Source organism: Mizuhopecten yessoensis, unplaced genomic scaffold (genome assembly GCF_002113885.1).
Source record: "Mizuhopecten yessoensis strain PY_sf001 unplaced genomic scaffold, ASM211388v2 scaffold917, whole genome shotgun sequence".
NCBI lineage: Eukaryota > Metazoa > Mollusca > Bivalvia > Pectinida > Pectinidae > Mizuhopecten > Mizuhopecten yessoensis.
The window spans coordinates 1,350,323-1,364,505 of NW_018403786.1; the positions used below are offsets into that span (position 1 = coordinate 1,350,323).

General features: G+C 37.1%; 1 protein-coding gene across 4 annotated transcripts; it reads left to right on the forward strand.

Annotated features, from left to right (window-relative positions):
* The first annotated feature begins 17 nt into the window (after positions 1-17).
* LOC110454888 (hemK methyltransferase family member 1-like) lies at positions 18-14,027 on the forward strand. 4 transcript variants are annotated; one of them, XM_021504677.1, is made up of 11 exons: positions 18-98; positions 4,246-4,486; positions 5,518-5,600; positions 6,448-6,541; positions 6,751-6,876; positions 7,603-7,720; positions 8,338-8,443; positions 9,270-9,365; positions 12,385-12,498; positions 12,716-13,563; positions 13,984-14,027. In XM_021504677.1, the coding sequence occupies exons 2-10, from the start codon at positions 4,250-4,252 to the stop codon at positions 12,741-12,743; spliced, it is 1,002 nt and encodes a 333-aa protein (XP_021360352.1). In that variant the 5' UTR covers positions 18-98; positions 4,246-4,249; the 3' UTR covers positions 12,744-13,563; positions 13,984-14,027. The 4 variants fall into 4 exon arrangements, with proteins under 4 accessions (XP_021360352.1, XP_021360361.1, XP_021360335.1 ...); XM_021504686.1 differs by lacking the exon at positions 18-98 and adding an exon at positions 2,901-3,339; XM_021504660.1 differs by lacking the exon at positions 18-98 and adding an exon at positions 2,902-3,438.
* The last annotated feature ends 156 nt before the right edge of the window (positions 14,028-14,183 follow it).

The following is a 14,183-nucleotide window of genomic DNA, read 5'->3' on the forward strand; positions in this document are numbered from 1 at the left end:
CAATTTCATTTGGATCCCACAACTTCCCGTCCGAGTGAGCGGAATAGAACTGGGAGAGCCCGCTGAGCAAGCCGTACAAGGCCAACGAGTATACTGGGGTCTGTTCGTTTATGCGGAACAACCGGTTTGACCGTTTATAAATGTAACGATTTCGGGTATAAATCCTGGCGGACCTGCATATGTTTATGCAGGCCTTGCAAGGCGTTGTCAAGGATCGCCTGAAAGCAGCATCAGATTACTAGGTCCGATCTTATTTAATAAACGAACAACAGTGGTCCGACAGGTTTGACTGTTTACACGAAAACGGCCCTATTGACACTGGTGTATTTATTTAACGATACTGTAACAGGACTCATTCTCATGAACTTTCCTTAAATTTAAATTAAAAAAAAATATTTTTGAAGATAAGAAAAATGTTAGTTACCGCACGGAATTAGATTACCGAAATTTTCCTCAATGAAAAGCAAACAGTAGTGGCATGCCTTCTTGCGGAAAATTTCAAGGGGAGGAATTTCGTTCCATATCATGATGTAACCTTAGTTAATAAATTATATCAGACTCATGGCTTGCCACTTTTTGCCACTGATCCGTAGGTGGGACGGGCCCGAGTGCGGATGCACTTTATGTGTTGGTTAGCGGTTTTTTGGCTACCTATTTTTTCCTTCTTCGTATGTGTCCTGTGCTGGCTGAAGTGTATTTTTCTCTGTTTAAAATGTAACGTACAGCTTTACATATGGCTCTGTGCTTTTTGTCAGCTTTGTAGTTTACAATTTGATGCTTTTGTCATATGTTTACTTTCTGCAAATGTGCTGTACATGCTTTATATGCTTTATATTTTTACTGTTTAACGTTTCATTATGTATGTGTATTTTGTATTTTTGTGGTTTTTTTTCTTGTTATGTATTTTGTTCTTTACATGTGTTTGTCGAAATACAAGCTCTTCGTAGCTTATGTTGTATGTTTATAATATTCGACGTAAAATAAAGCTTCTGTATCTGTATCTGTATAATTATTAAACTAATGAAATACTGAAAGTCATTAGCAGCAGACCTACATGCCATCGATTCATGTCCTCTAATATTTTAGATAACATTAATCAGAGAGACAAATATTTGCATAACTTTAATAAATATGGTAAATCTGAGGATTATAAATCCTTCTGCTATTTTCGCAATTTGACACAGCGACAATGTAAAAAAAGACAAAGCTAATTATTTTGAAGAGCAAATAGCTGACAATAAAAATAATTCAAAACCCTGTGGAAAAAGTTCAAAAATCTCGATTATGAGCAAGATCCCAAATCAGATGGAAGTGTGGTCCTTGAGAATGATATTCTTAATTGCCATTATGGTTTGAATATTGCCAATCATTTTAATGATTTTTTCACAAATACTGCATCTAAATCGGTATTAAAGCTTCCTAGTCCCGCGGGAATTTTACCATTCGTCTACTACCCTTGTAAAGAATGTTCATGCTGATGGAAATCACAATCAAAATAAATTTTACTTGAAACATGTTTCAGAAGAGTTTGTTGTTAAAAAATTATGCAATCTTAATAGTGGAAAAACTACAGGTCTAGATGGTATACCTGCAAGAATTTTGAAAGATGCAGCACCAGTTTTAAAGGTTCCTATTACATTTTTAATAAATATGTCTATATCGGAGGGAAAGGTTCCTGATGAATTAAAATTTGCCAATGTCAAACCTCTTTTTACAAGGAACAGTCGACTGAAAGCAGAAAACTACTGTCCAATAAGCATACTCAATATTGTTTCTAAATTACTAGAAAAGGCTGTTTATAGACAGCTTGAACTATTTTTGTCAGATAAGAATTTGCTTTACGAATTCCAATCTGGATTCAGATCATCTTATTCAACAGATTCCTGTATCATACATCTTTTTGATCATATTAAATCTCAAACATCCAATGGTTTCTACAAAAAGCTTTTGACACCGTCAATCATGAAATTCTCTGTGACAAATTAAAAATTATGAGTGTCGAATCAATCTCCTGGTTTAAATCCTATTTATCTGACAGAAATTAGACCACTATGGGATAAGAGACCATACCCATGAATGGATCAGACAAGGGCTAACAACAAGGAAACAAAGAGTGGTCCTAGATGGTGAATCCTCTTCTGAAGCCATGTCGACTCCGGGGTACCCCAAGGCACAGTCTTGGGGCCCTTGATGTTCTTACTCTACGTAATTATATATATAAATGATATCGGCGAGGGAATAAAATCAGAGATTAAGCTTTTCGCAGACGACTGTTTATTATACCGAACCATTGACTCTGAAGCAGACACCAACCAGCTGCAGGAAGACCGAAACAAAATGACAGAGTGGTCCAAGACTTGGCTAATGCGATTTAATGCCAAAAAAGTAAATTAACTACATTGTAATTACAGAAGTATAAACGGGTAAACTTAGTGAAGGTATATATATATACATATATATCTTTTAAAGTGTGCGTACATGTTGTCATCGTATATTGATGACTGTATCTATAAAATTAGATGACACGTATAATATCAGAATAACACGCGCGTGCCTTAAATCGATAGTGCCTATATTAGACATATTTCATCCAACACGACTTATATTTTAGGTTTTACCAGAGACGTATATATTACATACGTCTCTGGTTTTACAGAGAATATGCAAATATAAATGACAATTTGAAGTGGAAAAGAGTAAAATGGATTTTTTTTATTTGTATGCCATTTTAGTCATTCCATGTATCTTTGGATATGAACATAACGTACTGAAATTTAATTGACAGACATGGGCATTCGTAACAAAAAATACACGTACAAACAGAAACAATCTAATTAAAATTATATCTTCACATCGCTCCCGTTTTCTGATATGTAGGGAGCGATGTGAAGATATAATTTTAATTAGATTGAAACAGAAATGGTAACAGTTCTAAAAATGCATATAGTTTCCACCAGCTTTAATATATCGTTTGATAGGGATTAGGGCGATAGATATGTTGGGACGATAAGATTTTGGTGCAATATGTAGCTTTTTGGGGCGAAACTGTTTTGGGCGAAAAAGACATCTTGGGGCGATATGGTCGTCAAACTTGAGCGTAATAACCTGTAAACTCGATCAATGTGAGCAGGTATTGGGGCGAAATGGTGACTTTTGGGCGTAACCCATGGAGTATCGAGGATGATGACTGGACGATCCAGAATCTAACAGCTTATATAATTATGGGCTATGACGGTCTCTACGAGCTTTCTTAGTCTGTAGTTAGCTTCACTTAAAAATAAGCGTATGTGTGACCAGAATTTGGGCGCATTCGAACAGAAGTTCACGTTACTCGGACATGTACGTTCTTTGGATTCTCATCTGATACACTTACACGAAATGTCCAGTCTGTTTGACTGAGAGGGAGGGCAGGACGTAAATTTAATAAACAATTATTAGGTAACCACATAATATAAACGTGTGTATTGACAAGCGAGACTTTACCCGTAAGGTAACACTGGGATAATACACATGTACACTGACAAATAACACATGGAAACGTGTTTCATTCGATTAAAATGTATACAAATTAAAGAAACATTAGATGGTGTCATTAAGGTAAAAATTACCGAGTTAAAATGTATGATTAAATGATTATTTCCATTTTCAATATTAGGATATAATTTTGTAAGGTTTTTCTTCTGCACCCAAATGATAATACTACTGGAGCAATCTGGATTAAATCGGGGCCTTTCAACACTACTAAATAAATACTTTGGCAAGGGAACTAACCCTTATCCAGACAAACTGATTTTTGTAGTTTTATCTGCTACAGTGAAGGAATGATATTCCAAATAAAACAAAACGCTCTGAAGAGAAATTCTTTTTTTCCAGGTATAACTGATGCAAACGTGTTCTTTTCACCTTCATTACAAAAAAGTATCTGATTGATTCTAGATATTAATTTGATTTAGGGTATGTGTGACACCATATATAATTGAAAGGGATAACTGTCTAAGTTTTGTTGACAAAGTAAGTTATGTGGTTGACCTCTTTGATGAGTACCTGGTACAAAAGTTTACTAGATTGTTCACAATCTTCAGTAGCATGTATGCTTTGAAAAAAATGAAGGGAGATAACTCCAAAACAAAAAACAGGTATATTGTATATAATTGCGTTAAGCAGCATAATAATCTGAAGGCAAAGACAATTGTGAAATTGTATGCTGGAAACTAACATGCAGATATACGCTTGGTAATTTTGCAGTCTGATGTTTGTCCTGCGCACCTTCCATCGTCAGTGCTCACAGTTTGCACGGAGATGGTGTCACACAACCACTACTGGGATAGTGTCCCCCAATGCCCGAACCCCTGGGGAAGTCGAGGCCCACCCCCAGTCAGTTAAGGCTACAGTGGACAAGTGGACACACTGGCTAGAAGGTGGGAATGTGCCAGAAGCAAAGGAATCTGTCCAGCTTATCATAGCAAGTGTGCTGGGGCACAAAATGGTGGGTACATTTGATTAATCGATGATTGTCTCCCCTTTCTGTAGTACCTCATTATTGTAAAGTGAGTTATGTTATACAGTATGTGTCCTCAGACGGTGTGGGAAAATGAAGCATTCCATGGCCACCACATAGGAATACTGAGTTTCTCCCATATAAAAGGTGCCCATCCCCCTCTGTCGTGTTCTTAGTCTCTTCCTACATATTTGGTGCTCCCGCCTCTGTAGTATATACTGAATATAATCAATGACTCCCCCATAGTATGAGCAATACCCTTTAACAGGTGACACCATGTGGTGTATTGAGGCACTCCCTATGTCTAAGTCTGTGACTCGGCTCCCTGAATCAGATTTATTTTAGTCCCTTTAATCATCATTTCAGTCAATTGTTTTGTTTGTTGAATGAGTCACTTCTCATAATAAACTATACTCTGCATAGTGAGTAACTCCCTATGTTGTAAGTGAGCTACACCCTTTGCTTTGAGACGGAACTAGACTGGGTTAATCATTGATGATCAGGTAGCTCAATTGGTAAAGCGTCGATCTAGAGTTCGGGAGGTCCCAGGTTCAAATCCCAGTTTGGCCATGCATTTATTTTCCTCCTGGGTAAATGCTTGGCAAGGGGATACCTGATCCTTGTTGGTAAATAGTGTTGTCTTTGGGGGCCAAGACTTAGAAAAAGGAGGGAGGAATGTAGCGGAATTGGATCGGGTTGATCGTTGTTGACCATGCAGCTCAATTGGTAAAGCTTCCATCTAGAGTTCGGGAGGTCCCAGGTTTGAATCCCCCTCTGGCTGTGCATTTCTCTTTCTCCTGTTATAGCTTTATAATGAGTTATTCCTCTTACTATATTTTGAGTCGATCCGGGGATCCCCTAACTGTTGAATAAGTTATAATTACTTCTTTTGCTGTATCATGAGTTATAGCTAATAACTCCCTTTGCTTTATTAAGAGTTACTCCCCTTGTTGATTAATGTCTTGCACTTGCCATGTTACATATTGTGAAACACACTACTTGTTCTCTTTTATTTCCAGATTCATGATGTGTCAGAAGAACTTATGCTTAATGAAAATCAGACAGCCAGGATTGCTGAAATGTGTAGAAAACGTTATAAAAGGTAACTTGTATATACCAAGTACATGTGTGACAAGCAGTTAACAATGAACACTTTTACCTTCCGGGATATTGTCTTTGTTCATTTGAATGTTGTAACATTTTTCATGATATAAAGCTGTGTTCAAATTTCATTTTAGGTTCTTATCGTGTGGTCAACCTGTATGCATCCTCGATACCGAGGGATTATGCTCACTTTTGCTCTCTGCACCCCTGGAATATGTCATAGCAAAATTGAAGGCTCAGTGTGCGCCACCTTGTTGATGAGATGAGAATGCTAGTTTGATCCTTTGATGTGGACATCAAAATAATTTAGCGGTCGCATGATGGTAAAACTTACTGGCTTTGAAGTCGGACGTCGCTCCTCTGTAATCTTCAAAGGACAGGTATCAGCTTAGTGATTTTTTTTTACCTGAGAACAATCAAATAGCTAGCTTGATGCCTTCAATTTTGCCATGACATATTCCAGGGGTGCAGAGAGCGAAAGTAAGCATAATCCCTGGATATTGAGGATGACCTGTATGATATTAAGGGGTAACATAGCACAGTAAGTGGTGCGCTACTTAACACTGACTGATAAAGTCTACGCAGCTGTAAAAATGAGTATCAGTATGCCAAAAGATATGTGAAAGATTGGTGTCTTCCTGTAGTATCAAAATGATAAGTTGATAACAGTCATTGGATTAATGGCACAGACATTAAGTTAGCCATGACCACTAGATTTGAAAAGACACCTACATATATTCTTTGATGCCATGTTTACTAAAACAAATGGTAATAATGTATTGTATTCATACTTCATGTCATTCGTCCCTTTCCACTGCATACCTTATCTAACTATTCGACTTCAGAATGCCAGTTCAATACATCATTGAGGAATGGGACTTCCATGACCTCACCCTCAAGATGAGGCCCCCTGTGTTTATTCCTAGACCAGAGACTGAGGTAAGGTAATCATCTTCAGACTCTAGCAGTGGTTACCAAATCGATAATGTTTACAAGATTATGAAAAATACCCTCTCTTTATAAAAAATAACACCTACAAGAATATTAAATAGCACAAAATTTATGGATAAAAATTGTAGCTAAATATGCATGTGATGATGAACGGTTTCATTAATTTGAGGTATTTATGTTGTTATTTTTTCTGACAGGAACTTGCCCAGCTTGCTTATAATGACATTAAGAAAAAACAGGATTCTTCCAAACCTATAAGGATTCTTGAATTGGGCAGTGGCAGTGGGGCAATTTCTGTTTATCTTCTTAATAAATTACCACAGGTAAATTAAAGTTTGTTCATGTATCTATTGTCAGCTACCACAGGTAAAACTTTATCTATGTATCTATTGTCAGCTACCACAGGTAAAACTTTATTTATGTATCTATTGTCAGCTACCACAGGTAAAATTTTATCTATGTATCTGTTATCAGCTACCACAGGTAAAACTTTATCTATGTATCCATTGTCAGCTACCACAGGTAAAACTTTATCTATATATCTATTGTCAGCTACCACAGGTAAAACTTTATTTATGTATCTATTGTCAGCTACCACAGGTAAAAATTTATCTATGTATCTATTGTCAGCTACCACAGGTAAAAATTTATCTATGTATCTATTGTCAGCTACCACAGGTAAACTTTAAACCTATCGTCAGCTACCACAGGTAAAACTTTATCTATGTATCTATTGTCAGCTACCACAGGTAAACTTTAAACTGTTGTCAGTAAAGCCAGTAAAGTTTAAATCTGTTGTCAGTAACACAGGTAAAATTTAAATCTGTTGTCAAGTTACACAGGTAAAGATAAAATCTGTTGTCGGTAAAACCCGTAAAGTTTAAATCTGTTGTCAAGTAATTAACACAGGTAAAGTTTAAATCTGTTGTCAAGTAGCAAAGGTAAAGTTTAAATCTTTTGTAAAGTAGCACAGGTAAAATTTAAATCTTTTGTAAATTAACACAGGTTTAGTTTAAATCTGGTGTCAACTATTTTACTGTGTGTTGAAGTCAGAGGTGGTAGCTGTAGACAGGAGTGGGGAGGCTTGTGCCCTGACTGGAGAGAATGCTGAGTGTACAGGTGTTCAGAAAAGACTGACCACTTTGCTGATGGATTACTCTCGACCTGGTTAGTTATCAGAAGCATTTTGATGCTAGTGGCATGCTTATCGTGAACAAGTTGCTATAAAAGTGATCACTTTGCTCCCAATTCATGAACAGCCTCTGTTGAGCAATCAGTTTCACTGACCGCCTTATCCTCCTATCATTTCATCTTTGAGTATTATACTTTATGATATTGGTAGTTGAGCTTGGAGCAACTTCTTAACAACATTTTCAAATCACTGGATAGAAGCTGTATATTATATTATTATGTTATTAATAATATATGTCAGATGTGCTTCGATAATTGCACTATTTGAATTCATGATTGACCTTCCTGGTAAATTAGTGCAAAAAATGTGTCTGTCATAAAAAACAATGATGATCAATATATTTGTACTGCGCACTGTTTGTAGATATTAAATATATTCAGTATACTTCCATGTTAAGGGTTAATATATACTGAATGGAAAACAAAAAATATTGTATGCTGCACTGACAATCCTCAATCCTCAGGCTCTGTTAGTAGAGTAGCTGTCCACAGTTCTGAGGGTTTTGGTTATAATACCAGTCTATACTGTTGAATTTGTTCCTTCCTTTTATATATTCTGCTGCTGTGCATGACTTTATGCTGTATTGTTGTAGAATCATTGCCAACATTGAGGTCACACGGACTGTATGACCTTGTTATTGCCAATCCTCCCTACATACCGACTGATGAGATAGAAACCATGGAAACAGAGTTGACAAGGTAAGTTGTTACTGGAAATTATTCTAATCACCTCAGTGTCTCATTTTCATAAAACTTAGTGAATACCCTCTATATCAAAAACATGTATCTTTAATTATATCTTCATTTTAGAGTTGGATTTTTTTGCACAAAATCAGATGTTCTACTTTAAGTATCTTTCAATTTCAGTGATTGTACAATTCGGTCTGAATTAAGCAATTGTATGAACACTCTGTTATCCAAAGGTCAGGGTTGTAGCAAGGGGTCAAAGTTCAAGTCATTGTAGTCTGTGTATAGGCAATAACCTCCAAATGCAATGACTGAACTGTATTGATTAATTGTTTATATAAATAATATTTTTTATAGCCAATTGACAATTGAAGTCATTGTTTTGTTGAGTAATTATATGACCAATCAACACTTAAAGTCATTCAGGGCCAAATAAAACTTTAATATTAGCTCATAGATATATGTATCATCACTAGAGGGTCTGCTGAGGTAGGGGGCATGCACAGTATTGTATTGTAGTGATTCAGAGATTTCTGATTTGACTTTGTGTGTCATGAAAATAAAGTCACAATTTGAAATCCCTATGAAAAGTTACATTGAAGACTTTGAAGTACTACATCGTCCTGAATGTAAAACACAAGTTCTGGAATTCATAATTATAGCGCTAATACATTAATATTCTGTCCTCCAAATGAAGAATAGCAGTCGGTTGTCGTCAGTTTATAATATACTGTACAATGTGTGAGTAAATAAGTAAGATAATAGTCACTAGTAATGAAGCAATCCTTCGAAGTAACAATACTTCAAATGGATCAATAACGTTGTGTATAATTTCTAGATATGAGGACCCACATGCCTTTCATGGAGGCAAGGACGGTCTGGATTATGTGAGAATCATACTGTCAATGTCAACACAACTACTGAAACCTAACAGGTAAGTCTAGTTTATCATAAACATGACAGGTACGTCTAGTATATCATAAACATAACAGGTGTGTCTGGTATGTAGTAAACATGACAGGGAAGTCTGGTATATCATAAACATTACCATTATGTCTGAAACATGACAGGTATGTCATAAACATGACAGGTATGTCTGGTATGTCATAAACATGACGGGGAAGTCTGGTATGTCATAAACATGACAGTTAAGTCTGGAATTTCATAAACATGACAGGTATGTCTGGTATGTCATAAACATGACGGGGAAGTCTGGTATGTCATAAACATGACAGTTAAGGCTGGTATTTCATAAACATGACAGGTATGTCTGGTATGTCATAAACATGACAGGGAAGTCTGGGATACCATAAACATAACAGGTAAGTCTGGTATGTCATAAACATGACGGGGAAGTCTGGTATGTCATAAACATGACAGTTAAGTCTGGTATGTCATAAACATGACAGGTATGTCATAAACATGACAGGTATGTCTGGGATACCATAAACATGACAGGTATGTCTGGTATACCATAAACATGACAGGGATGTCATAAACATGACAGGTATGTCAGGTATACCATAAACATGCCAGGTAAGTCTGGTATGTCATGAACATAACGGGTAGGTCTGGTATATCATAAACATGACAGGTAAGTCTGGTATACCATAAACATGACAGGGATGTCATAAACATGACAGGTATGTCAGGTATACCATAAACATGACAGGTAAGTCTGGCATGTCATAAACATAACGTGTAAGTCTGGTATGTCATAAACATGACAGTTAAGGCTGGTATTTCATAAACATGACAGGTATGTCTGGTATGTCATAAACATGACATGTAATTAGTCTGGTATGTCATAAACATGACAGGTGTGTCTGGTATGTCATAAACATGACAGGTATGTCTGGAATGTCATAAACATGACAGGTATGTCTGGTATGTCATAAACATGACGGGGAAGTCTGGTATGTCATAAACATGACAGGTAAAGTCTGGTATGTCATAAACATGACAAGTAAAGTCTGGTTTGTCATAAACATGACAAGTGAAGTCTGGTTTGTCATAAACATGATGGGTAAGTCTAGTATCAACAAGATAAGTTCTATAAGACTGTCCATCACCTGTATTCATGTACGGAATCTCTTGAATCTGCACACCACATGACAGGTAAGTCTGGTATGTCATAAACATAACGGGTAAGTCTGGTATGTCATGAACATAACGGGTAGGTCTGGTATATCATAAACATGACAGGTATGTCTGGTATACCATAAACATGACAGGTATGTCATAAACATGACAGGTATGTCAGGTATACCATAAACATGACAGGGAAGTCTGGTGTGTCATAAACATAACGTGTAAGTCTGGTATGTCATAAACATGACAGTTAAGTCTGGTATTTCATAAACATGACAGGTATGTCTGGTATGTCATAAACATGACAGGTAAGTCTGGTATGTCATAAACATGACAGGTAAGTCTGGTATACCATAAACATGACAGGTATGTCTGGTATACCATAAACATAACCGGTACGTCTGGTATGTCATAAACATAACCGGTAAGTCTGGTATGTCATAAACATGACAGGTATGTCTGGTATGTCATAAACATGACGGGTAAGTCTGGTATGTCATAAACATGACAGGTAAAGTCTGGTATGTCATAAACATGACAAGTAAAGTCTGGTTTGTCATAAACATGACAAGTGAAGTCTGGTTTGTCATAAACATGATGGGTAAGTCTAGTATCAACAAGATAAGTTCTATAAGACTGTCCATCACCTGTATTCATGTACGGAATCTCTTGAATCTGCACACCAGAGTTATATTCATTTGCAATTTACCAGATTGTTTATACATATAGGGTTCTTAAGGTTGTTTCGATTTAAAACGTCATAATACATTTATTCAACTTTAGTTATCCCCGATTCATTTGAAAACATTTAATGAGAAGACCCTTTATGGTAATTTGGTATGTCCATCTTTATGGTTATTTGGTATGTCCGTCTTTATGGTAATTTGGTATGTCCGTCTTTATGGTATTTTGGTATGTCAGTCTTTATGGTATTTTGGTATGTCCGTCTTTATGGTAATTTGGTATGTCCGTTTTTATGGTAATTTGGTATGTCCGTCTTGATGGTAATTTGGTTGTCCGTCTTTATGGTAATTTGGTATGTCCGTCTTTATGGTAATTTGGTATGTCCGTCTTTATGTTAATTTGGTATGTCAGTCTTTATGCTAATTTGAAATGTCCGTCTCTATGGTAATTTGGTATGTCCTTCTTGATGGTACTTTGGTTTTCCGTCTTTATGGTAATTTGGTCTGTCAGTCTTTATGGTAATTTGATATGTCCGTCTCTATGGTAATTTGGTATGTCCGTATTTATGGTAATTTGGTATCTCTGTATTTATGGTAATTTGGTATGTCAGTCTTTATGCTAATTTGAAATGTCCGTCTCTATGGTAATTTGGTATGTCCGTCTTTATGGTAATTTGGTATGTCAGTCTTTATGGTAATTTGATATGTCCGTCTCCATGGTAATTTGGTATGTCCGTCTTTGTGGTAATTTGGTATGTCAGTCTTTATTGTAATTTGGTATGTCAGTCTTTATGCTAATTTGAAATGTCCGTCTCTATGGAAATTTGGTATGTCCGTCTTTATGGTAATTTGGTATGTCTGTATTTATGGTAATTTGGAATGTCAGTCTTTATGGTAATTTGGTATGTATGTATTTATGGTAATTTGGTATGTCTGTATTTATGATAATTTGGTATGTCTGTATTTATGGTAATTTGGTATGTCAGTCTTTATGGTTATTTGGTATGTCTGTCTTTATGGTAATTTGGTATGTCAGTCTTTATGGTAATTTGGTATGTCCGTCTTTATGGTAATTTGGTATGTCTGTCTTTATGGTAATTTGGTATGGGAGTCTTTATGGTAATTTGGTATGTCAGTCTTTATGGTAATTTGGTATGTCAGTCTGGTTTATTGTTACAGTGCCCTATGGTTTGAGGTAGGACTAGGACACTGTGATGCCATCAGGTCAGAGGTCACCAAAGAGCCGATACATGGACTTCGCTTCTGTTCAGCAGTCAAAGACTTTACAAATAGGTATGTATTAATTTGTAAGTACACCTCGGTAAAATCACAAGATGACTACTATATGGATTTTGATTGACAAAAACAATATTTTATGCTCGCACACATGAAGTGCCAGTGTAGCACAATTGGCAACAAAAATTTCTTGCTAAAATTCTTATCTATTAGTGGTTGATAGTATGCAAGTCTTCATATATTGTGTCACTCAAACCATTTTTCTCTTTTTCAGAGATCGATTTTGTGTGCTGAGAACATGAATTCCACAATGACTTGACACAACATTGAATAAGGGACCATCCACTGTGGTGTCCATCATTACACATGTACCAACCATATCATTGAGGTGGCCATCATTATCGAGTAACAACCATTGAGATGGCCATCATTATACGTATAACGTATTAACGTATTATACGTATAACCATTGAAGTGTCCACTATTACATGGGTAACAACCATTGAGATAGCCATCATTATACGTGTACCAACCATTGAGGTGTCCACCATTACATGTGTACCAACCATTGAAGTGTTCTGACTATTACCTGTGTACCAACCATTGAAGTTTCCACCATTATGGGTGTACCAACCATTGAGGTGTACCAACCATTGAGCTGTCCACCATTACACGTGTACCAAACATCGAGGTGTCCAACGTTACAGATGTACCAACCATCTAGGTGTCCACCATTACACGTGTACCAACCATTGAGGTGTCCACCATTACACATATACCAACCATCGAGGTGTCCACCATTACACGTGTACCAACCATTGAGGTGTCCACCATTACAGATGTACCAACCATCTAGGTGTCCACCGTTACAGATATACCAACCATTGAGGTGTCCACCATTACATGTGTACCAACCATTGAGGTGTCCACCGTTACAGATGTACCAACCATCTAGGTGTCCACCGTTACAGATGTACCAACCATTGAGGTGTCCACCGTTACAGATGTACCAACCATCTAGGTGTCCACCATTACATGTGTACCAACCATTGAAGTGTTCCGACTATTACATGTGTACCAACCATTGAAGTTTCCACCATTATGGGTGTACCAACCATTGAGGTGTCCACCTTTACAGATGTAGCAACCATTGAGGTGTCCGTTACAGATGTACCAACAATCTAGGTGTCCACCGTTACAGATATACCAACCATTGAGGTGTCCACCTTTACAGATGTCCCAACCATTGAGGTGTCCACCGTTACAGATGGACCAACCATTGAGGTGTCCACCTTTACAGATGTCCCAACCATTGAGGTGTCCGTTACAAATGTACCAACCATCTAGGTGTCCACCATTACATGTGTACCAACCATTGATGTGTCCACCGTTACAGATGTACCAGCCATCTAGGTGTCCACCGTTACAGATGTACCAACCATTGAGGTGTCCACCTTTACAGATGTACCAACCATTGAGGTGTCCGTTACAGATGTACCAACCATCTAGGTGTCCACCGTTACAGATGTACCAACCATTGAGGTGTACCAACCATTGAGCTGTCCACCATTACACGTGTACCAACCATTGAGGTGTCCACCGTTACAGATGTACCATCTAGGTGGCCACCGTTACAGATGTACCACCCATCTAGGTGTCCTCCGTTTCAGATGTACCAACCATTGAGGTGTCCCAACAATTGAGGTGTCCACCGTTACAGATGTACCAACCATTGAGGTGTC